Genomic DNA, 24,491 nt, shown 5'->3' on the forward strand with positions numbered 1-24,491 from the left:
ATTCTCTGGTGTTGACGTAGTTGTATTTACTTTGCTTTCACCCGCATCAGCAAGTTTCTTTTTATTTTCAATTTCTATTTTTGATGCTCTTGTCTCTACTTGGCTCTCGGACTTTTGCTTTAGCTTCCCATCTTGTGTCGGAAAGGCTAAATTCGGTAAATTGATTGTTTTATTTCCTTTAGTATTGTTCACCAATTCGATCAATAATTTTGCTATTTCCTCTCTTTTTCGAGTAACAACAATTTCTTCAAACCAGTTTTTTAATGTCTTAATAGGTAATGTATAATCCGTAATGGGAATCTGCAACGAATTATTGTAGCTTAGAGATGTTGTATTATCATTGGTAAAATTAACGTATTATTAAATATTATTGTTACCTGAAAGAAACTTTCTACATACTGCAATACATACAATCCGCAGTCGGTGAAATTTGATTGCTGTGGCACTTTTGGACAGGCACCTTTTATCGTATCTTTCGAAAAGAGCTTCTCTGCGCCCATTTTTGCTTGATATTCACAACTTAAATAATCTCGTAATGTCGCTACAACTCGCGCTCGACTAGCTCCGGCCAGCGAATCGAATATTAATATGCAAGGACTGGAACAAAGATCGTTATAATTAAATATCATTAAATATCACTGTTATGATAGTGATAGTGATAGTGATAGTGACTTTAACATTAATTATAAATATACAGGAATATTATTAGAAAATAGAAAACTTACACTTTTGTTATTTCTTTGTTTGGTGGAGTCTGACTGTTTGTTCTTTCAGGTTGCTCAGTATTTGTTGTTTTTAATTCGGAGTCATCCTAAACGAAATAAACAATAATTAATTAGTCCGTCATTATATGAGCGTATGTGTGTATGAAAATGTAACGAAGGCTTAATTAAAAACCATCGTATATATGATAAAACTCACATCCTCATCGCTATCGCTTTCCATTTCTTCATCATCGCCTTCAGCTTCATCTCTTTCCGAGCCATCCTCGTTAGTATCTATTGTTATAGTACTTACTGGTGTAATGGTTGTATTGCCAATCGTCAATGCCTGTACTTTTAAGTCTTTTTTCTTTCTATGTGGCGATTTTTCATTTTCACCTTTTGATTCTGTTTTTGGTGTTATTGTACCGACTAAGCCAGGAAAGCAGATAATAGCTAAGAACCAATGCGCACTGGAAATTTTTAATTACATTATCACATAATAATAATATACGTATTATATTAATGATAAAATTTAGCCTACTTCTCATTAATAGGAATAACGACAAAATCTTTTTCAAATATATTAACATTTTTTGTCCACTTTTGAACTCTGGCATGTCGTTTAGCAGCAGCTGTTAGATTTTCCGTGCTTTCTGCTGCTTGTGTATGGGGACTTGTTAATCTTTTATAAAAATACGAACTGAATACGTGAGTTTTGTTATTATCACTTTGAGAAAGTACTTTTAACATTAAATATTTTAAATAAAAATCTATAATGACATCATTTAAAAACTGATCCTCGGCAAGACACGTGTAGTCTTCAGTATTAATAGCTATACCTCCTTTAGCCGGAGGTGGAGGATACACAGTGATACTAAAAAAAAAAAAAATGAAAGAAAAAAGAATTAATATAATTTTTTTATATAATTATTTAAAAAAGCTTTTACAAAGAAAATTAATTTGATAATTACGTTTGTATAACTCCATTTGAGTTCGTATTGTTTGAAGTGGTTGATGTTTGTTTCTTCATTGAAGTTTGTACTTGAGACGTCTAAGCGTAAGTAATTTAATATTTAATAAATTATTTTAAGCACATTTAATATTATGAATATTCATTTCAATAAATTGTTAATATTACAAATAAAACTTACTGTTTTTGGGGATGCTTTTACAAGAATATCATTAGCTTCTTTTGAATTTAATTCCTCAAATATTGATTTATATAAGTCTTTTAGTATTGTTTTGGACTCGTCTGTGATCTTTTCCGGTAGGAGTGTTATCCTTTTGTGAGTATGATCTAAATCAAAGAAAAGAAAATAAAACGCAATTGACATTAATATTGAGATGCTCGTTCAATTATTTATTTAGTAATAACGAAGTATTTGTTGTACCTTTACTAGCAGGATCAAAGTATGGACCTTTAGGATCTTGCATCCCTAACAAATCTCTTATCTTCAAGCCAGTGGCTACATTTGTATAAAAAAATAAAACTGGCATTGATTTGGCAAAATGTATTAAGACTTTAACCAAATCATTAATCTTAATTTCAAGGGTGATAAACGACTTTTCTACATAATAAATGGAGTACGTTTTATTAAATCAATAATATCAGTTGAACGAGTATTTAACTACGTGCTAAAGTAAACTTACCATCTTCTAAAAGTGGCACTTCAAGTTTTAAGCCACTCGACGATATAACAATTTTATCATTTGGAATATATTTATAGGATCCTATTCTTACAGTACGACAGAACAAAAACGTACTACGATTTGTAATATCTGTCCTTTCCCTCCGCCTGCAATTGACAGCATAATAAATGATAATAACAAGGTTAATTGTTGAGCTTAGTCTATTATGTATTGGTATATGTACTTGTTGGATGTTGACAATTTGTAGTATTTTCAACAGTTGTTGGAGAGACTGAATTATTAGTTATGACTGGTTCTTTTTCGAGAATTGTTTCCGATTCTTCATTGTTAGCTGAGGTCGATGATGTGGTTATTTCTTTATTTTCGTCCAGTCGCTTTTGCTTCCTATTGTCATCCTCTTCATCCGAAGATATAGTCAAACATTCTATAATAAATGCACGTTTTTTTTTAAAAAAACAAAATTGAAGCATCATAATCTCTGCATTAATAACGCGAAATTTGTCATACCTGGCTCTTTAATTTGTTTCGCTCTAGTAATCCGACCTCTTCCTCTACCTCTCTTTAAGATAATTTCTCGCTCTAATTTTTGAGCCAAATTGGATTCAGTTTTTTTGTAAAATGACTGAAATACAAGAATTTGTGCTAAATGTCATTAAACGTTTGAAGCGAATGTATGAGATGTTTATATGCAATTACAACGGGACAAGTTTTAAGCAACTAGCACAATTTTGATGACAATTGTCTTTATATTAATAGACATGGAAAAAAGATTTAATAAATATTCTTACATTAACAGGAACGGCGTTTTCCTTTTTAAGAGGTGTACCAGAAAAAATTGATATCGCCTTAACATTCTCTGGTAGTTGTCTCTTACATCTCATACAATTGTTAAAATCTGGTGCACTTATACCGCAAAATGAACATACAGCCAGCATCCCCTTGATATACTTGGGTACCTATTTTCATACAAAAGCTACGATAGAATTTGCCTTTTGTTATGCGACAGGTAATTGTTATGTAATTATGAACAATTAAATTACAATATACATGAACCATAATCTTTCCTTTTATTACGACTCCAATTTAACTGTTTGAGTCTAGACTAAGATTACTTTGTTTGTTATGTTGTTATGGTAAATAAGTGCAAGAATATTTATTAAGATTAAATTACACGGGAGTGCAAATTTATTTCAACGTAATCACAATTTTTCATTTCTTATCAGTTATAGAAGCATTATAGTAATTGTTTTTGGAAACAATTAACGTGCTGTGCTTTGGCCTTAATTTTTCTATTATGACTTTTGTATAAAAATAAATACCTAGGCTCTTGTGGTACGTTATAATCATTCGCACAATTGAATTTATTTAAAACAAAATAAAATCTTGCCATGTTAAAGAAATTAATGCATAACATTTTAGCAAAATAAAAGAAACTTTGGATCCAATTTTCATGTACAAATAATCCTTAAAAATTATCTATTTATGTACATCCATGCGTTCATACCCACACCCCCACGCACACACGTAAACGCGCGCACACGTATTTCATAAATAATAAATGAAATTGATTGCATAGTTCTAAAAGCTCAACTATGTATACATTCATACTACCAAATAAATATCACCGAACTGTATATAATTAATAAAATAAACACGTACCCTTGGACTTAGTGTTTGCTGAGCTGCAGACGGGTTTACATTATTATTTTTAATCCTTCAAGATAAAATAAGAAGATAATGTACAAGCTTTTCATTATAATATTAATTATTTGTATTACGACAGTGAACTTACGGTGTCTTGGATTCAACGAGATTAGTAGTTACATTGGTTAATTCACTAGACGCCTTTTCAACACGCTGCTCTTCCTCCTGAGTTGCTGTTTTAGCCGTAACGTCGACTATATAATTTATACCAAGAGCTGGATCTGACACTAAAGACACATGAGGCTCTTCGGAAGAATATATATTCGCCTAAAAATAACAACAAATTCTTCAATGAAGTAATTCTATCTTTAGAGGGTTAAAAAATTAATTGCAAAAAAAATTATTTAAAATAAGTAAAGAAAAAAAAAGAATATATAACCGTTACTTGTTCTAGTAGATCTTGAACAGTACAGTCCTCCTTAGGTACTTCAAAGGTAATTAACCTTTGTTCCCCATTTGCTAGAATTACAAGCATTTTTGCTTCGTTTCCAGTAATTTGTTGCTGTACAATTGCAGTATGAGGATCATCTATTTCCTGTTGCAAGTACGCAAAACTTTCACTCGAATTCTCTTCGGTATCTGATTTTGTGGTACAATTAAGCTGATTTAGTCTTTCTAATTGCACTGCATTTTCACTGGAATCAGCTTCCGTTGGCTGTTCCGCATCAGCCATTCTAGAAGCTTGAATCTGCCGATTTTGTTGCGCTATTGGCATCGTTGCTGATGTTTGTCTTTGCAGCAGATGCTGCTGTTGCTGCTGTTGCTGCTGTTGCTGCTGCTGCTGCTGCTGCTGTAAATGCACTTGCTGACGATTTAAACCTAACATTTGTCCCATGGTTCTTTGCCTTTGAACAGATGCTTGTACTGTTTGAACAGATCGAGGCATAGGAGTAACAGCCATTACTGGCTGTTGTTGCTTTTGTATTTGTCGCTCATTGTTCAATTGTTTTTGTTTTAAAGTAGCCTGTCTTATTCTCTCACTTAAAAGGCCCATTTCTGGGTAGTGCGTTGTTGGTGCATTTTTTGAATTTGGTAATGAATTTCTTTGAGACACATTCGCATGAATTGGTGCTCGTGCTTGAGGTGTGCGTGGAGGAGTCGTTAACTGGTTACTATTAACTCCACCTTGTATTAAAGCTCTCGAACGTGCGGGTGAAACATTTGTAAGGTTACAGTTACGTTTCATTTTCTCTAGTTTTGTAATTTGAGAATTCGAACCTTGCAGGGTGGTTCTCAAAATACCAATAGGTGGAGTTCCTATGGAGTGCCGTTTATTAAGAGGAATTAACCGATTAGGTTTTTTATTCGATCCACTTTGTATTACGTTAGAAGACGGAATTTGCGTCTGGTTTTACAGATAAAAATTTTTGTTATGCTAGACTTTGTAAAATAATGCGTATTTATAAAGTAAATGTACAAACCGTTATGACGTGTTGTTGATTTTTTATAGTATTAGAAGCAAAAGTTTTCACTGGCGAATCTTTTTTAATAACTAATTCAAATGTTTCGTTATTTTCTCGAGTGCTTAGCCAATCCGCTTGAGGCTGAGTGTAACATATATTTAATGGCTCCTTGGATCCTTTAAAAGATTATTTGAAACATTATTCAATGTGTACGACATTTAAAACTGAATGTAAGATTTCAAAACAGTAACGGTTTCATTCGCAAAATTAGATTAGTTAGCGATGGACTTTACCTTTAACATTGTTATCGCCTTGAAATTTTGAATTACTCGATTCTGTTTTTGTATATATACTTTGTTGAAGAGGTGGATCATTTGTTTTAATTATATATACGCTTGGCCTAAAATAAATGCAAAATTTATTCTATAAAACAAAAGATAGCTTTTCATTATTCATATTAAATTATTTACTTTGGATAAAACGTGAATAAATCTATTGTATAAAATATTTGTATATTTGACAATTTTGTATTTTAATTAAATGGAACTTTCTTGTTCTAAGTATTATTAAATAAAAAAGAAAGTAAATTTAAAGTAAGGCTACATTGAATTACCGTGATTCCAATTGAGACGAGGTAACATGAGTTCCCAGATTAATCGCTGGTTGTGAAAATATCGTTTGTTCGGTATTATCTGACGCAGCGGTATAAGTTAAAATTGGTTGCTGTATTACATTTGCACCGTTATTAATATCTTCGACAACTATTTGAACGCTTTCCCCGTCAATGGAACATATTTGCTGTATATCTTCAATAGTAAATGTACCATTTGGATTGGTTACAACATTATAATAATGTGCCATAGTATTTAATGCGTGACTGGATCCACAGGCGAGTAATCTTATGTTTCTCACTTGTATCGAGATTAGTAGAAGATCTTTGCTCCCGAAAAATAATTGAAATACAGTTGTCCATTTAAATCATTGCTTTATGTTCCGGATCTCTGCAATACCTACCTACCGATAAAAGCGCGCATGATTTAAAATACAAGAGTAATTGTTCATATTGGAAATAAATTGAAAGCCTTGACGTATTTACGAGAGAAAGTATTAGTAGCTAAAAAGTACTCTGCGAGATAAACTACAAATTGGATAAATTATATCATTTACAATTGATGCGTACTTTAAATCAGTCGATCTAACGAGTGAAATAATACTGCATCTTCTACTAAGTTAAATCGATTCATTGCAAAGGGTGGTAAAAATTTTCATCCAACTTAAATGAAAATAGTAGGATATATATCTTATCGTTAAAGACAAATACAAATTACCATAAATTCGTCAATGTATAATAAAAATGCCTGTTGTAAGAGTCAATTGCATTTCTTTTAAGTCAGTGTAAGCTTAAAGAGTAGAGGTAAGTTCAGCCACTAAGTTCGGAAACTCGCTTGGAAATTAAGCGTCGCCGTCACTAGTTAAGGCCACCAACGACCTCGATTTTTACATAAATTAAGTCTTTTCGGCGCTCCGACGTACGGATGTCGGAAAAACCACCCTCTTAGCAACAATACGCGCACTCTTAACCAGACGTGGTGTGGTCGATGGTCGGCGAGGGATGCATAAGGGGCCAGCAGTCTCGAGGCACCTCAGTGTAATTGATCCACCGGGGGCCCATGGAATTCCAAACGGTAATGCTGCTCTTGTTGGAGAGTATCGAAATCCACGACGGCATAACCTCTCAAAGATGAGGTGCGCGCACTGGGGGAGTAAACGATGTTTTTCGTCCTCTGTACACCGTTCAACGCGTGTTCGTGACAAAGAGCAGTTTTCAATTCGGAAGAGAGCCGACAATCGACGGCGCACGATCTCGACGAACAACCGACGATGCTCAAACGTTATTTCCTTAGCAAGGGTCGGCTCTAAACTACACGAGGTGCACCGCGAAGCGGGTGACGATCGGTCACCTCGGCATTGCCACTAAGTAGCCCCAGGAAAAGCTCTCCGTCGGGGATGTCGTGGCCACGGTGTTCTTCGTCCTCGTCGTTGCCGTTGTCGTCGTCGCCGTCGTCGTCGTCGTCGTCGTCGTCGTCGTCGTCGTCGTCGTCGTCGTCGTCGTCGTCGTCGTCGTCGTCGTCGTCGTCGTCGTCGTCGTCGTCGTCGTCGTCGTCGTCGTCGTCGTCGTCGTCGTCGTCGTCGTCGTCGTCGTCGTCGTCGTCGTCGTCGTCGTCGTCGTCGTCGTCGTCGTCGTCGTCGTCGTCGTCGTCGTCGTCGTCGTCGTCGTCGTCGTCGTCGTCGTCGTCGTCGTCGTCGTCGTCGTCGTCGTCGTCGTCGTCGTCGTCGTCGTCGTCGTCGTCGTCGTCGTCGTCGTCGTCGTCGTCGTCGTCGTCGTCGTCGTCGTCGTCGTCGTCGTCGTCGTCGTCGTCGTCGTCGTCGTCGTCGTCGTCGTCGTCGTCGTCGTCGTCGTCGTCGTCGTCGTCGTCGTCGTCGTCGTCGTCGTCGTCGTCGTCGTCGTCGTCGTCGTCGTCGTCGTCGTCGTCGTCGTCGTCGTCGTCGTCGTCGTCGTCGTCGTCGTCGTCGTCGTCGTCGTCGTCGTCGTCGTCGTCGTCGTCGTCGTCGTCGTCGTCGTCGTCGTCGTCGTCGTCGTCGTCGTCGTCGTCGTCGTCGTCGTTGCAGTTGTCGCCGTCGTTGCTGTCGTCGTTTTCGTCGTGGTCGTGGTCGTGGTCGTGGTCGTAGTGGTCGTCGTCGTCGTCGCCGTTCTCGTCGTCCTCGTCGTCGTCCTCGTCCTCGTCTCTTGCTCTCTTTCTTTCTCTCTCACTCTCTCTTTCTCTCTCTCGCACTCAGTCGCAGTCTCCCCTTCGTTCTCTCCGGGAGTGGCGAGGGGGAGGAGGAGGATGGAACTCTAAGTTTTAACAATTCACGAAAGACGAGAGAGGAAAGAGAGAGAGAGGTGACGAGCCGCACAGCACGTACTTTCCTTGGAAATGAGCTTGTTGCCGACGAGTATCTTTACGAAAAGCGAAAATGCGTGCGGAACACGCGCGCGGGCGCGATCCGACGTTAGGCAAAAACGTTCACTTACATGGGCTTACGGTAGTGCAGGGGAATAAATGTAAGATAAAGACGGAGCGATGGTGGAAGAGCGAGCGAGCAAGCGAGTAGGAGCGGTACGTTAGCCGGGTAGAGAGGGGAGTGGAATGATTGTATGCGTGCGTGCGCGCGTGTGCGAGAAAGGGAGAGAGAGAGAGAGAGAGAGAGCGCGAGGGGAGAGAGTTGGCGAGAGAGCGAGTGGGAGCGAACAAGCTAACTTGATCTGCAAAATAGCTACGGCAACAACGGCGACGATCTCAAAGATTTTAAACCCCTGTCAAGGGCTAGCCAACATGGCGATTTCGGAACGCCAACACCTGGCCAAATCTTCGATAAAAACGCACATTGTTACGCTTCATCTGCTCGTCATTGGAATTGAGCTTGAAATATGTTTTAGCACTATTTACAATTTGATTTGCATTCGGATGTGTTTATGCTTGGACGTGACGCATCCTAAATTGTTCCCATTACTACTAGCATTACATTTTCAATGAATAGAATGAATATTGTTGTTTAAGCGATAATGTAGAGTGGCGGCAATTCCGGTTCATCCGACCGTTCGGCCCAACGCATTTTATTTGCACAATGTACGTGGTTTATTAAAAGACACATTTCATATTCAATTACAATTTGTGCCAATGAGCTTGGATTATTGATATAATTGATTATGCTCGTTAAATTTTCTTTAAAGCAACGCTTTTGATGATATTTTTTAATATGTTTACTCGATCATTGAATTTAAAGGCCAACTTAATCTACACCACTTGATAGAAAAAGGTATATTTAATCGCAAAGGAAATTCAAAAATTCAAATAATTGTCAATTTGAACGGTAATTTTTATAACTCTATTAAATATCTTATAAAACGCTTACTCGAATTGTTGAATGACCCCTTGAATTTTAGTGGCTTAATTGCTTTAATTAAAAGTCTCGATAGAGATAAAGATATAAACAATCGGCTAATTAACTCTAGTTGATGTGCAGAAAGAAATGATATCTCGGCTTAATAACATGCTTTTCCACATGTGAATTCAAATAAGGCATTTTCCGCTTTCCCATGGTCTACCTTATTCGCCAATCACACTATTTGTCACAATGCTCAGGTTCAGTTATATCCTCCACATTCCTACGTGCAGCAAAATATAAAACACTTAATATTAAAAACTTCATAATTGTACATGTTTTTGCATTATCTTACATATTAATTGCTCCATCAATTCTCAAATAATGTTTATTGTTATTATTATAATTATTATTATTAATTTACGTATAAATTTTGTATGTTGAATTAGATACAAGGAGCGGTTTTATAATAAGAATTTCATAAATGTTTGTTAGAGAGAATATTCTTTTAAATGAATTGGCAATGTAAATAAAAGCTTTTCATCTACCACCGTGTAAAAATAAGGAGTAAAATAAAAAATTTATTTTAATTTTACATCAGATGCAAGCAGATTTGTACTTAATGTCACTACTATTGGGTCGTTGAATATCATGAACTGAACCTAAATTCTGATTATATGGCTTTAACATTAACCACATTTGGTCGTTCAAGTCAGAGGCTACGTATTTACACAAAAAAGGTGGACATATTTTACTTAGAATATGGATAAATAAAGTTTCGCTGTCAAGAAAGAATAAAAACCTACCGATCGTTATTCGTTTTTAATAATGAATAATATAAGCAATCAGAAATTTATGAAAATTTTGTATGCTAAGGGATACGAATGCAAACAATTCCTGTTTATCGTAATTTAGCTATTAATTCTTATCGAAGCATTAATTCTTAATTTAAATAATTTACAAAAACGAAGGATAAAACGACATTTGTCTTATGCTTTTAATATTTATACTCGATATTTTAACCTAAAGATGATTTATGAATGTTTCTACTAGATATATAAACTTGTTACAAAGCCATATATTTATAAAATTAATATTAATTAAGTATTTCATTTATTTATCTGTAAATTATATCAAAATTTATATTTTTAAAATCATAAAAAAAAAAAAAAAAAAAAAAAATTATAGTTTTAATTCAACTATTTTGTTTACTGTAAAGTTTGGCTAAAACACATAATAAAGTAACAAAAATAACATATTCAATCTCATTCCAATTACTGTATTTTTAGACAATAAATTTTCATTTATTATTTATAATCAATACATAAAATGTAATTAATAAAACATTAATAACTATTGTTTAATATATGGTTATTATTTCTTATGCGTTAAAATTTTTTAATATAAAATACATTTTCGTAACAAATTCAAACAAGTAATAGATATGTTATTAAGTATAGTTACAGATTGGCAATTATATATTAATTTGTGAAAAATAAGTAGGCCGTATCATAAATTAATTAGTAAACTATCTATGTACGTTCTATTTTTCTCTTATGCCTAGAATCTGAACCTTAAGGTATGAAAGAAAATTATTTAACCAAAAGGACAATATCATTACTAAAAGTAATAAAAACAGAAGTAATAATAAGGAATTATTATTTTTTACGAAAAAATCCAATTGTCCATTTCTATATTTTACAAATTTTTCGTAAGATGCGTAAGGATGTCGAACGGAGGAGTAAAACTATAATATATCTTACCTATTTTAGATATAACTAAATTAAAAATTATTTTTTTGTTGTTGTAAACTCATAACGTTGTTTTATCAAAAATATTCGATTGATATATTAATATCTATTATAATTTATTATATATTTAAAATATATATGTATATATATATATATATATATATATATACATATCATTTTTTGTTTTTCTTCAAAATTTCCTAATAATGTATAATTTTTTTAATATTTCGAAACACTGGGGGAAAACTTATAGATTCTATTGAAAAGTTTATTGATAAAAGCACTCAAATAAGCATTTATTATATTTTTACTTTGAGTATAATTGTATGTTATATTATTGTTTATCATGTAATTCATTAGTTAATTTATTATATGTTCCTTTCTTTAGCCTTTATATTTAGTAATATTTAGAATTTTATCTAATTATCTGTAAGAAAAGAGTGTTTTATTCGACTTATACGGCTGTATTAAATTCATAAAATTTCTCTTCTTTCAATAATTACGATTAGCAGATACTTGTTTAGTCATTAATTTATTTTTATTTATTTTTTTATTTATTTCTTTATTTAGAAAAGTTTCTATTCTATAGGTACAATTCTTTCAAATATTTATTATATTACTAATTCGTTTAAACTTATTTTAAACGATCGATTAAAATGTCACGAGCAAATGTAATAAAATTGTTGTTTCAGCTAGGAATATTTCTCATTATTTATTGGCTTCGCTGTGTATTTGAAATTTAAAAATTTCTCTGACACGAGTATAAAATATAATAGGAAAGTAGATAATGTCAGATATAATATTTGCTTATCGGACTGATGAAATAAAAGTAATTTTCAAGCCTACAAATCCCATATAATTCGATAAAAGGACGAATGTATGATATCTTAATAATTCAAATAAATACGCGCAATCCCCTCTAGATTCACAATATTAATAATTGGAATATTAAAAATATATTATAAATATGTGAAAATCAATATTCAAAATCATTAAATAATAAGATGTTTCTAATAATTATTGAGTCTAATTGAATTGAAATAAAGCCTTTTTAAATATATTCATAAAAATGATAATCTAAAATACTGAATTTATCGAAATATTTGTGTAAATATAAAATTCACTAAAGTTCAAATAACACCACGTGATAGTCCTTTTCTTTTCTCAAGAAATTTACGGCATTTTGAAGCTTACCGGACTGTGACTACGAATGACGTTCAGGCATGATGGGCGTGACGCGCCGTTTGACGTCGCTTTGACGGCGTTTGATTGGTTAGATGTCGAGATAGCGTGATACGACAACTTGAATAAGATTTTAAACTTTTTAACGTTTCTTTTGGGAATTGCCAAACGTTAACTGCCATTTCTGGTCGGCCGGGAAAACGAAACGCGCCGGCATTGGTATTGTTTAACGTCCGCCGAACTATACATTAAGATAAATATTTCCAGCAAATGAAAACAAAATGAGTTTTCGTGATTTGTGAAGTTTAGGCGTATTCATGAGAATAACGATTTTATTCGCGAAGATTTTGCTTATTGCATGCAGTGTCACAAATCTGAAGCTATTTATAAAGGGTTGGTAGCGCTTTATATTTTTTCAATTGTATTAGCATAAGTTTTTGTTATTTCCTATGGTCGTAATGAACATTAGGATCTAGAAAATTTATCAATAAATACTTTTATTTATTATCTTCAATATTTTCATATGTTGTTTATACTTTTTCATTGTTTTTTTTTCTATTTTTTCCGAATATCTTAATTTTGCAGTCATAAATATTACTTATAAAGTATCCTACTAATCCTACTAATGTATATTAAATTTATTATGAAATTTATTTTAGATAACTGTAAACTAATTCTTAAAAGTTTTGATAATAGCTGTAACTTTTAAGGTAAGATTTTTGAAATATTATTTTAATTCTATTATTTATTATAAGTTGTAGTTCTTACAATTATTTTATGTACAGATGGAATCACGTCTTCCAAAATTGAATTTTCAATTTAAAGTACCTGCTAAAACAATAACCGGTGGTACAATTAATAATTCATTAAAATCGAATGTGGCATCAAATAGTAATAATGCATCAAATATAATAAAGAATTCAGAAACAAAACTTGCAACAAAAACTTTGAGCACATTAAACGTTGCTGCAAACGCAGCGGATGAAAATAAAGCGCCTTTAACACGATCAAAAACTATGGCTTCGATAACAAGAACAAATTTAACAAAAGCACCTTTGAAAAGACCAGGTATCGCTAATAATGTTGAGCCGAAAAGAGCAAATTTAAAAACAACAATGAAGTCAGTTATCAGGCCAGTAAGACCTGCAACTATAGTCGGTACTGTTGCAAAAGCTAGAGCAATAACTTCAACAACTACCAAACCAGCGGGGCCCAAGCCATGCAAGTGGGATCTTAAAGGTCGTTTAGAATATACTAACAATGAATTAACTACATTAAAGCAGAAACATAGGGAAGTATCAACAGAATACAATAACATACAAAGTGAAATTATTAATCTTAGAGAAAGTGAGAGTACTAATAGATTAAAAGCTGAGAATTTAGAAGCAGAGTCCAATAAATTAATTAAAGAAGTGGAAACGTTGAAGATAGAAATTGATAAGCTACAAACAGAAAAGAACAGTTTAGTGAAAGAGTTAAAGGAATCAAAAGACTTGTATAATAAAGTATCAGTTTCATTGGAGCAATATAAAGATGATCTGTGCGTTAAAGCAGTTTTAATAACAGATCAGGAGAATGAAATAATGCAATTGAAAAACAAATTGGAAATTCAAGAAAAAAGTAGTACCAACAGAATAAGCGAGCTCGAAACACTTAATGAAGATTTAGGAGCATTAGTTCAAAATATGGATAAAGAGAGAAGAGTTTTGCATAATGCTATTCAAGAATTAAAAGGGAATATTAGAGTTTTTTGTAGAGTTAGGCCTAAACTCTCTAAAGAAGCAATAAAAAAGTAAGCTAAAAATAATTATTTAATTGTTATAATTAAGTTTTAATGATTGTAATAAACTAATGATTATAAATTATTTTCTTAGCACATGCGCTATTAATTATCTTGATGAATGCACTCTCGAAGTTGGAAAAGCGGATGGGGACGTTGCTAATATCAACAATATAAAATTGAAAGGGCAACGTCAAGAATTTACCTTCGACAAGGTGTTCCCACCAAATACCTCTCAAGCTGATGTTTTTGCAGAATTGTCGATGCTTGTGCAGTCTGCGCTCGAGGGCTACAATGTATGTGTATTCGCATACGGCCAAACAGGTTCGGGTAAAACCTACACAATGGAAGGTTTTCCTGGTACAGACGACGAAGGCATGATCCCAAGAACGGTATGAGCAGACTTTTGTAAAACCAAACGTTTCTTAAACGAACGATCACTTTGCAACTTCACATTCTAGGTAAAGCATATTTTTAAAGAAATGAAACAATTTGAATTACTCGGCTGGGAATATAAAATTGAAGCAAGTTTTTTAGAAATTTATAACGAGCAAATAGTGGATCTTCTTGATTACACGCGAAAAACGCACGAAATAAGAATGACGGACAGCAAAGGAAGTGATTTATATGTTAGTAATCTATTGGTTCAAGAAATTAACAGCCCCGAAGAATTACAGCAATGCCTTTTAATTGCTCAGCAAAATCGCGCCATGGCAGCAACGCAGTCAAACGAGAGGTATAGTAACGTATAGTTGAGTTGTTTTTAGTGAAGCGCCACGTGAGATATTTGAATCGTATTATTTTTGCAGATCTTCTCGGTCACATTCTGTTGCAAGAATACGATTGATAGGTACACATAAGAATAAACAAGAAATTTCTATTGGGAATTTAAATTTAGTAGACTTAGCTGGAAGTGAGCGATTAAAGAATGAAGAAGCTGCAAGAGTCGCAGAAACAAAAAATATTAATAAGTCTTTGGCTAATTTGGGACACGTTATTTTAGCATTACTTCAAAAACAAGACCACATACCTTACCGAAATTCTAAGCTCACCCACTTGCTCATGCTTTCGTTGGGAGGAAATTCTAAGACTCTTATGCTTTTAAATATTTCACCCCTTGAGGAATCCTACAATGAAACACTAAATTCATTAAGGTTTGGCAGCAACGTTAATAGTTGTAAAACAGGTACTATTAAAAAGATAAGGACTGTTTTATAAATTTGTTTAAAATTTGTATTCGATGATATTCGATGCTGAAAATGTACAAATTTTATTGTCAAATTGGACAAGAATGAAGTCTTATTAGAGACTGTTTTTTACAGTCTTACTTTAAGCAAAAATACAATAAGAATAATTTTATAGAAAAAAGTATATTAGGACACGTTTTACTATCAAGTTATTGAATTATAAACATTATTTTTAATGTATACCTAATTGTAGAATAAATACCTATAAAGTATCGGTATTCATTAAGATTTTTAACTTTTCTATTTTGACTAATAAGAAAATTGCCTTTAAATCCATGTATTATCAAAATAAAAATTTTGACTGTATAAGCTGTAAAAAGTAATTTATAGTTTTATGTAAAAATTTTAAAACGTCAATACTTTGATTATCATAGTTTAATATTATGCGTATTAATGTGAATATCAAAAAGTGGTTAGTTTTTTTATTTTTTTTAATTTTAATTATTTCCATATGAAGTATAACAAAATTTTGCAGAAGCCTAATCTGCATGTTATAACGGATTAAATTTTTTTTTTTTTTTTTTTTTTTTTTTTTAAAACTAATGTTAAGTATTTTGAGAAAAAAAATGCTGAAAAATTATTTTAATTTTAGTATGTTTGAAAATTACACGATTTTAATTATTAAAACAGAAAAAAATTATTATGGAACAAAAACCTTGAATACAATCTTATATTTTGTTTAAATTTTTATTTTAATAAAGTAATATTATCGTACTAAAATATGTCCCTTATAATTCTTACAAAAGCATAAAACACAAATTTCTTACTTTTTACTTAAAAGTAGTGTCTATAGTTCTTTTTTTTCTTTATTTACTCATTCTACTTATAAATTTAACAATGGCTAATAAATTTACGGATATTATTCAATTTTATTACTTTACAAGACATTTTTCAAATTTTACAATAATTATTTAAGAATTAAAGCTTTCAACCGAAACATTTAATTACGAAATTGAGCAAAACTTCATAAACTTAAAATAAAAACATGTCCTGTATGTGTAATATTATTGCTAATTGTTATTGCCGTAAAACTTTAACTTATACCAGTTTCGTATTTTAAATTATTCATTACATAGAAAAGGAACTTTTCTTTTACTTATAAGACAAAATTTATGTTAATTATAATAAAAACTTCATAAAAATAACGATTATTTGCATTCGATTCAATAATTCATTAACCTATGGAGGAAATATGATTTAAAAGTATAAGATAAGTTTATCATTATTTTGAAATTTTAACATTTTTTTTTTTTTTTTTTTTTTTTTTTTTACAAATTTCTACGATACTGTACAGATAATATTTTAAATATATAATTTTGCAAATAAAACCATGTATAGCTATTCCAATTTTTTATTTAATGAACTTTCTAACAGATAAATATCCGCTAAGTTAATAAAACAAGTCCTATTCAATTTTCAAGGGAAATATACAAACGAATTTTTTTGGTATAAAATAATACTACTAGATACAAAACAAATTTTATTTAGTTTATAAAGAAACTATAGCGATAAAATGAATAAATTTTTTTTTTCACAAAAAAGTATATATGTACATATATACTTTCTCATTGCTCTTTATGTAATTCTGATATTGTAGTTCGTACTTTTTGTAACAATTCTGACATTTGATCGTATTTACCGGTAGAGTCTGGCAAGTTTTCGAAATTGATAACTTCGCTTATAGATTTGGAAAAATTTTCAGAATTTGGTAATCTTCGGTAAGGCGAAGTACTTTTTAATATGGGAGTACCTAGATGTATTGCTAAAATTGATTGGTGACCAGATGTAGATGGTGTTCTGGAGCTACTTTTAGGAGTAACGTTATTTACATCTTCTATTTTATTTGAATCAAATTCTTCGCTCTTGGATGACTCCATTTCAGATAGCTGAGTATTTGATAAATTTGTGTTAGATGCCGAAGCCTCTAAAGATTCTGGTTGATTTACTTCTTTTACCACGTCGTTGATATTAGATTGAGATCCGTCTAATTCAGCAAGGAGCTGATTCTTTGCATTCTCTAGATCAACCAAAGATGGCGAAGAAGTTCTTACCGGTGGATCTAGCCTTTCGTCCTAGTAAATGTAAATGAAAATCAATCAAATGTTTATTTTAAACAATAGCCATTATAATTTCACATAGTTTATATTTTAAAGTGAATGATATCGTGATCATACATTCAAATCCATTGAAATATTTTCACATGGTTGACAGTCTGAATCTTCTGCTCCTGCTATTGGTATTGGTGGTGGCGGCGGAGGTACTTCTATAATATCATTTTTAGGCAATGGAGGTATAAATAAATCTTTAACAGGTACATTTTCTACTGAAGTCTCTGAAGTATAAAACAATGCAACTTATATGTCAAGTAATATATATATGTGTGTGTGTGTGCGTGTGTATGCGCGGGCGCGCGCGTGTGTATATATATTGAAAATAACATTTATTTACCAGTAATTTCGTCAATATCCATTTCGCCTGGATTCATATCCGTTCGTACTTTTAAATTAGCAGGGTTTGGCAATTTTTTTCGCACGTAACCATCATCAACCTTTTTATTACTTAAATAAGATAACATGGCGGCTTTACTGTATCGTTCTTGCATCGACGATCCCCAGTATTGCTTACATTCCTTTCGAATAGCGATTTCCATAAAAATTTCATACGTTCGCTTATTTAACATTATAGATAAATCAATAAGTTACCTCTCTCGTTCCATACGGAGCTATGACATTAAATCCAGGAAAGTCAATAATTTTCTTAATATCATATTTGTCTTTATCACCCGGGCAAATAATTTCACCTTCTTCGTCCGATTCAGCCTCCGCACAACCCTCTGAATTAAATAAAGCTAATCCGGAGTGTTGCAATCGAGCTTCTTCTAGCCAACCTGGAGGATAGCCTAGTGTCCTCATTCTACGAAAGATGGTAAATTTTAAATTATAAATGCAGAACAATGTACACCAAGAGCATGACATTTACCTATAAATATGCCTTGGAAGTTCATTCTCCTTTACACCTAAAGCTTTACGTAAATTTAGGCTTATTTGACCAGGGATAAAATGTTCAAACCTTTGATTCTCGTCTAAATGATATCTGACATTTAGGGGTCCTCGTTTGGCATTATAAGATTTTCGATTTTTATTTATGGCTACGTAATTACGGGGCTCTTCGCAGTCGCGTAAGTTGTGATTACCTAAACAATTGAAGCATGTTCTTTTTGGTCCGCAATCTTCTTTTATTTCGTTGACTTCGTCTTGAGATTTTTGAAGAGTTTTATTAAACTTCTACAAGAGTTATAATAAATCAATTATGAAAGATAGGAAAGGCGCAATACTTAACGATATTAATGCCAACGAACGGTAAGACAAACCTTTCTATACATAGGAATGTCAAGATCATCTCGAGATTTAGGATTAGTATCTATGGTAAATAAAGAATTATTTGATTGTTTCTCTTTCGATGAATATTTTGGTGATACATTATAGGAAGAGTGTTTCACATTATCGTTGGAATCGAATATCTGAAGAATCAAATCCTCGGTCGTGGACTTAACATTCCTATTGATATTTTTGGGTAATATTAGCTCTTTTAAGAATCGTTCAATTTGTTCGCTGTAATTTCTGAAACAAAAATGGACTTTTTAACAATATTTGCATAAAATTAGTAGAACGCATTTAGATTGGATGATGCGTATCATTACATGTAAATACATTCAAATGATTAAGTGAATGACATTTTTAGGATAGATATTAATTTAAAGATTATAATTGTACATTTATAATGATACGACATTAGTATTGGATTGACCCAATATCTCGTGAAAATTTAAGATATAAAATAAACAACAACAACAACAACGACAAAAAATAAAATAAAAATAATAAAAGAGAAAAACTATAATATGAAACAAAAAATAGCAAAGTAGATTCAATTTATTACATAAAGTTTTATTGAGTTTACAACGAGGAAAGATAAGATATAGTCGAACGACTATTTACGACTATTTACAACTATAAGGGCCAGTCGATACAGAGTATAATATATGAATAATAAAAAATAAAAATAAAATGTACAATACCAAGAGTTAGTTTCGCCCAATTCTCTTGCGATACAAAGACATAAATAGCGAAATGGGTCTTCTCATTTGAACAATGTTCTCGTCAAATTATAAGTATTTGTTGATAAAACTGACTAACAGCGTAAAGCAATGACAATGAAAATAAAAAATAAATACAATAACGTCTTACATAATCGTTGTATATGCCAAATTAATTTTGAAATTCGTATTATCAAATGCTTAAATCAATTAATATGTTTAAATTAAATGGGCCAGAAGTTGTCGTCAATGTACTTTACAAAAGCATAATCAATACATATGAAAAATACAGAATCTTACTGAAAAGCCGAAGCATCTCTAAAGAAAATTTTGAAAATGGGTTGCGGATCTTTACTGTAATCGTTACTCGTCGATAATTGCTCCTGATCACCGACCTCGTTCAGAATCACAAAACCATCGGGGGCCACTCCAGGAGGTAAAGTCCCGTCGAAATGAACTTTTGTTGTATCCAAAGTCGATAGGTTATAGACGCTATCATTGTTATCTTCCGTGCTGTCGTCCAACGGTATTACCTCGTCCGAGGCTGAGCTTATCAAAGCACTCATGGATAAAACCCGGTGTATTGCACTCCACTTTCACGAAATGCTTTGGCCCCTGCCAACGGGCATTGGATTTTAGTAAATAATAATTTTGTTTGTTTGTAATTCGAATAAGACGGGGCTTTGCCGCTGAGTCAAGTGCTCGTACGCATCAGCAACGAAAACAGTTCAATGCCGAAAATTCGTCTTTCTCTCTCTCTCTCTCTCTCTCTTTCTCCTCTCTCATTTTCATATTCCATTTTCAGACTGCCTTGTCCAAAGTCTAATAATTAATATCTGCCAATCATAATGTCCAGACATCAAATGGCCCAGGCCATTGCAAAAACGACTTTTTCTCCCGAAATTTTTTTATCAACATCCACAATTGTTCCAACGCCGAGTCTTTAATAATATGCATTTCAAGCCACCACCGACACAAACCCGTTCGTCCCAATACAAACGCGCCTTAACGCCAGTTTCTTAAATCTAAATTATTAAAAGCCAATTGTACATAAAACAAATAGTTGTTTACAGATAGTCAATTTTTAATGCTTGTTGTTGCCGTTTATTTTTATTTTGTAGGTGCTTAAGGTAGTCGTAAACTGGCTCGAGCGTACATTGTTAAGTCATTGTTAATTGGAGAAGAATTTGTTGTCTCGTCGATAATAAGTTTGCTGGACTGGTTTCTAACCTACGTTTATTTAACGATTAACCGACCAAGGCGAGGGGAATTATATTTTAGGAAAATGTCGAGTGTCGAGAGCCTGCCGCAACTACAGAAGGAGATATTCAATAAAATCAGTAGCAATAAGACGGACGATTTGAAGACGATACTAGCCGCCAATAAAGTCAAGGTCGATTTTATTGATGAAAATGGCATGAGTCCGTTGCAACATGCCTGTTACAAAGGCAACAGGGAAATTGTGCAGATGCTGCTCGATCACGTAAGCTTTTGCTTATTTTTGATTTTCATGAATGAAAAGAGGCGTTCTCGTGGCCAACGAGACGTTCGTTGTTCATAAATCATCTTATGTTGCATTAGGGTGCCAACACAAACGAATGCCAGCATGTGCACGAATACACAGCCCTGCACTTTGCTGCATTGAGCGGTAATGCAGATTTGTGTAATCTTCTATTGGCGCACGGAGCAAAGTTGAGCGCGACCAACAGCGTTGGGAGAACGGCTGCTCAAATGGCTGCCTTTGTGGGGAATCACAATTGCGTCGTGGCCATCAATAACTTCATTCCAAAAGCAGACATAGATTATTATATAAAACCACAAGGTTTACAGACTGAGCCAATGCTGCATCCGCACATAGCCGACAACTTCCACTTATTTATTATGCAAGTTAACGTTAATCCAGTTCGAGTAGTGTTGAATTTACAAAAGTTTTTAGGCTTAATAGATAATTTGCCAATGGTATATATGGCATCTGTGCTCGTACAAAATCATAGGCTATTTGAATGTCCCTTAATAAACGCATGACTTTTTAGATTCAAAAGGTGCTGGAAGCAATGCGCCAAAGAAAAATGACCAGGGATCAGGAGACGAACGAAGTAATGGCCTTTAAGTATCACTATCTCAGTTGCGTGGTGGCGGAGGTAATTAAGTGTCACAAGCAACAGGGGGCTTTAAAAGCCGAAAAGAACGACAATGTTAAAGGGATCGAAGATAAGAAGTCGGATGTGATAGAGCTGCTTGTCAAGAAGTTCTTAAAATGTAAAAGCGATGGTACGTTCGAGTATCAGGAATTATTTTTGAAAGAAACGGTAAGGGAATTTCAGTACAGAAATAGTAGAATCTTTCGTCAGATGGTCGCTACGCTAGCCAGTACGGATCCACCAAGTGCCATATCGGTTATCGAAGCGGCAATCAATGGACAACAAGTGTTCAACGACTATTCTCAAATTTGCATCACGTGCGGAGAGGAAAAGGCAACCAAGAAATGCAGCAAGTGCAAATCGGTACAGTACTGCGACAGAGAATGTCAGAGGCTGCATTGGTTCATTCACAAAAAGATCTGCAATCGATCGAGTCAGTCCAACACATCGCATGTAAAAGTGTCAGATTCAAGCAATGAATAAACAAGCGGTGCCCAGCTTCTCCAATGCAATAAAACTGTGGCTGTCAATTAAATCTTATTTATTTGTATTTACATGTATAGTGATATATTGTTTTACCGTATGCTAACATGAAATGTTATGTACTTGTCATGTCTATATCGATCTCGTAATTGTAAAGCATAAATATGAAACTTATCCGTTTACCGTTACTTTGGGAGCTGAAATTTCATTGCAATAATTCTTATACAACCATGCATACATCCGCACGCAGCACACAAACAAACACACACAACTAACGCGCCCACACCTCGTACACGAGTTAAAAAGTGTAAAACAAAATGTAAGGATTTTATTGATGCGACTTGTGTTGAACAAATGTGCTCCGGTCTATTAGCTTTTATCTTAATATTATGTACAGTTCAAATATAAAGCGATTATTTATAAGTGTGAATTTACGAGCTTATTATATCCTAGCTTAATCAAACTCTTATATCAAAGAAGTATCTCTCGCACAAGGCTTTTGATTTTCTAGTTACTTTTATTAGCAATTCTTAACATCCTAATGATAAAAATACAGCTTTTACATTCTATGTATGAAATCGGAACTTAAGCGAATTAGCAATTATTTTGTTGTAAATTTGGATAGGCCTTCCAGCAGGCCAATGTACGCAGTGTGCTCGTAGTTTGTACTTAGCTCGACCATTTGCTCGGCAAATTCATTGGAAATGCCTTTCTCCTCCAAATAATTCATGAGAAGGTCGTAGAGGTACTGAAAGCAAATCAATCGTCGCTTAGTGTCGATCGACGCCGAGGCTAAGGTGCACTCCAATCAAACTCTTATCAAACTTACCCCATCGATGATTTCACCAGCAACCGAGTAAACTGTTTCCACGTGCTCTCCCTCGTAAAGTGTTATCTCGTCAATACCAAAGATATCGCCTGCAATGATAATCATAATGGAATACGTTAAAAAGCTCGCTCGACCGGCATCGTCCATGTGACACTCGCGCTACTCTCCACGTCATTCGTTAGCTGTTTGACGCGCAGACGTCGAGCTAAAGTGCCGTCATTGCTTTACCAAAGGTAAATAATCGGTGCGATCATTAGGATCTCTCGGACCGTACTCAACGCTTTGGAATATCAGCCCTTTGCAATTACGAATAGGATAATAACTATACGAACTGTAAGAGTCGTCCATTCCCGAGGCTCCGGGCTCGCTGTTAAACGAGCAGCCGAACGATAGAGTCTGGTTTCCCCTCCTGATGTCGATCTCGAAACTCGGCTTGCTCTTTATTTCGCCGACGTCGCCCTTGTCGTCATTCGACTCGACCTCCGAACTGGATTCCGAGTCCACCGTGTGGTTTATGTTAAAGGATATCGTGATTCTAAACAACGAGAATACATGCGCCATCAGATCGGGTGGATCAGGGCTAAGTTTAAGGTTATGGCCAGGGCCAAGGCCAAGGCACCGGCACTGGCACTGGCACCGGCACCGGCACCGACAACCGCACGCTATAATTGCCCGAGCGCCCCCCCACCCCCCTCGCCCTCGTTTACCTTTCCGTGCTCGTTGTTTTCGTAAGTGTGACTTCGGCACCATTAAGCGACACTTTAAAGTCTTTTATCTCCGTCGGAATAGTCTTCAGCTTCTGCGCCTTCTTCTCCGCGACGATCTCCTCGGCCAGGAATTCAACGAGCTCCTTCTCGGCTACAAACAAACGAAAGTAAATTTTAGTCAATCGCTGAAGCGAAAGCCAATGCCCAAGACCTTGAACGGACGGAGGAGGCTTCTTATTTCACTGGTAGTGTAGGACCCGGACGCCCGTGATATTGGGGAATGGCTGGGAGGGGAAGGACGAGAAAGGGCAATTCTATCTCAAACCTTTGGTGTGGGCGAATCGACAGGAGAGACACGTGCAGGGCCGCTGCTCCCGGGTCCCGACGAGGCTCGACGACGCCGTGAGGACCTTTGGCGGCTGCTGCTGCACTTGGCTCCATAACGACCTTCCCGTTTGTGCGTTCGCGGCGCTCAACTTGCCCGGCTTCACGAGATTCTTCAAACTCGGAAGTCGAATGACGCTCCTGGCGATGCCGTTCATGTTGCTCGTCCGATGATATGACCTGCCGATAATCAAGATTCACGCTTATCACCGAGATCCGACAAACTTTCTCGACACGACGAGTTCCCTCGGCGATCACGATGCAAAACGTGCTTCTGCAACTCGTCACAATATGGTGGCCATCCACTCGATCTTCCGCTTTTCTTTAAGTGGGGCCGGCTCGGGCTTCCTTCCTTCTCGTTCTTTCTCAACCCGTGGGCGCCCGGCCAATGGGGCGCCGACCTCGGCTTATGGGCGACGACGCGCATTGGTCTGCGAGCGTTTCGGCCGACGGCGGTTGGCGGTTGACGGTGGTGGCGGTGGTGGCGGTGACGGTTCCACAAA

At 34.7% G+C, this 24,491-nt stretch overlaps 5 protein-coding genes across 6 annotated transcripts in view; 2 read left to right on the top strand and 3 right to left on the bottom strand.

Moving 5' to 3' along the window:
- Positions 1-7,507, bottom strand: part of LOC105365613 (uncharacterized) — a 7,854-nt gene extending 347 nt beyond the window's left edge. Inside the window, exons 1-19 of the mRNA XM_011503828.1 lie at positions 6,790-7,507; positions 6,075-6,475; positions 5,755-5,861; positions 5,480-5,637; positions 4,438-5,403; positions 4,147-4,325; positions 4,014-4,068; positions 3,143-3,310; positions 2,862-2,976; positions 2,574-2,778; positions 2,355-2,476; positions 2,096-2,272; positions 1,856-2,001; positions 1,676-1,755; positions 1,246-1,578; positions 922-1,174; positions 726-811; positions 378-597; positions 1-300 (exon numbers count right to left, since the gene is read on the bottom strand). The exon at positions 1-300 is cut by the window's left edge and continues 116 nt beyond it. Coding sequence (XP_011502130.1) covers positions 1-300; positions 378-597; positions 726-811; positions 922-1,174; positions 1,246-1,578; positions 1,676-1,755; positions 1,856-2,001; positions 2,096-2,272; positions 2,355-2,476; positions 2,574-2,778; positions 2,862-2,976; positions 3,143-3,310; positions 4,014-4,068; positions 4,147-4,325; positions 4,438-5,403; positions 5,480-5,637; positions 5,755-5,861; positions 6,075-6,322 — 3,918 coding nt within the window. The 5' untranslated portion in view covers positions 6,323-6,475; positions 6,790-7,507. The remainder of the gene's footprint in view (positions 301-377; positions 598-725; positions 812-921; positions 1,175-1,245; positions 1,579-1,675; positions 1,756-1,855; positions 2,002-2,095; positions 2,273-2,354; positions 2,477-2,573; positions 2,779-2,861; positions 2,977-3,142; positions 3,311-4,013; positions 4,069-4,146; positions 4,326-4,437; positions 5,404-5,479; positions 5,638-5,754; positions 5,862-6,074; positions 6,476-6,789) is intronic.
- Positions 7,508-12,489: 4,982 nt separating this feature from the next.
- On the top strand, positions 12,490-15,523 carry LOC105365549 (protein claret segregational). The gene is made up of 6 exons (XM_011503744.1): positions 12,490-12,714; positions 12,981-13,031; positions 13,107-14,113; positions 14,196-14,493; positions 14,563-14,837; positions 14,911-15,523. Exons 3-6 carry the CDS (start codon positions 13,107-13,109, stop codon positions 15,317-15,319), a joined length of 1,989 nt encoding a protein of 662 aa, XP_011502046.1. The 5' UTR covers positions 12,490-12,714; positions 12,981-13,031; the 3' UTR covers positions 15,320-15,523.
- Positions 15,524-16,892: 1,369 nt separating this feature from the next.
- LOC105365550 (zinc finger CCHC domain-containing protein 8 homolog) lies at positions 16,893-20,222 on the bottom strand. Of its 2 annotated transcripts, none has more exons than XM_011503746.1 (7): positions 19,745-20,222; positions 18,719-18,968; positions 18,328-18,632; positions 18,051-18,261; positions 17,797-17,977; positions 17,523-17,611; positions 16,893-17,420 (listed from the first exon to the last, which is right to left on the bottom strand). In XM_011503746.1, exons 1-7 carry the CDS (start codon positions 20,008-20,010, stop codon positions 16,914-16,916), a joined length of 1,809 nt encoding a protein of 602 aa, XP_011502048.1. In that variant the 5' UTR covers positions 20,011-20,222; the 3' UTR covers positions 16,893-16,913. The 2 variants fall into 2 exon arrangements, with proteins under 2 accessions (XP_011502048.1, XP_011502047.1); XM_011503745.1 differs by having other exon boundaries at positions 17,523-17,680.
- Positions 20,223-20,342: 120 nt separating this feature from the next.
- Positions 20,343-22,304, top strand: LOC105365551 (ankyrin repeat and MYND domain-containing protein 2). Its single transcript, XM_011503747.1, has 3 exons — positions 20,343-20,927; positions 21,026-21,403; positions 21,478-22,304. The coding sequence occupies exons 1-3, from the start codon at positions 20,730-20,732 to the stop codon at positions 22,066-22,068; spliced, it is 1,167 nt and encodes a 388-aa protein (XP_011502049.1). The 5' UTR covers positions 20,343-20,729; the 3' UTR covers positions 22,069-22,304.
- A 77-nt stretch (positions 22,305-22,381) lies between these two features.
- On the bottom strand, positions 22,382-24,171 carry P32 (complement C1q binding protein P32). The gene is made up of 5 exons (XM_011503748.1): positions 23,930-24,171; positions 23,605-23,755; positions 23,230-23,432; positions 22,898-22,986; positions 22,382-22,816 (listed from the first exon to the last, which is right to left on the bottom strand). The coding sequence occupies exons 1-5, from the start codon at positions 24,144-24,146 to the stop codon at positions 22,670-22,672; spliced, it is 807 nt and encodes a 268-aa protein (XP_011502050.1). The 5' UTR covers positions 24,147-24,171; the 3' UTR covers positions 22,382-22,669.
- Positions 24,172-24,491: the final 320 nt, after the last annotated feature.

Source organism: Ceratosolen solmsi, unplaced genomic scaffold (genome assembly GCF_000503995.2).
Source record: "Ceratosolen solmsi marchali unplaced genomic scaffold, CerSol_1.0 scaffold48, whole genome shotgun sequence".
Taxonomy (NCBI): domain Eukaryota; kingdom Metazoa; phylum Arthropoda; class Insecta; order Hymenoptera; family Agaonidae; genus Ceratosolen; species Ceratosolen solmsi.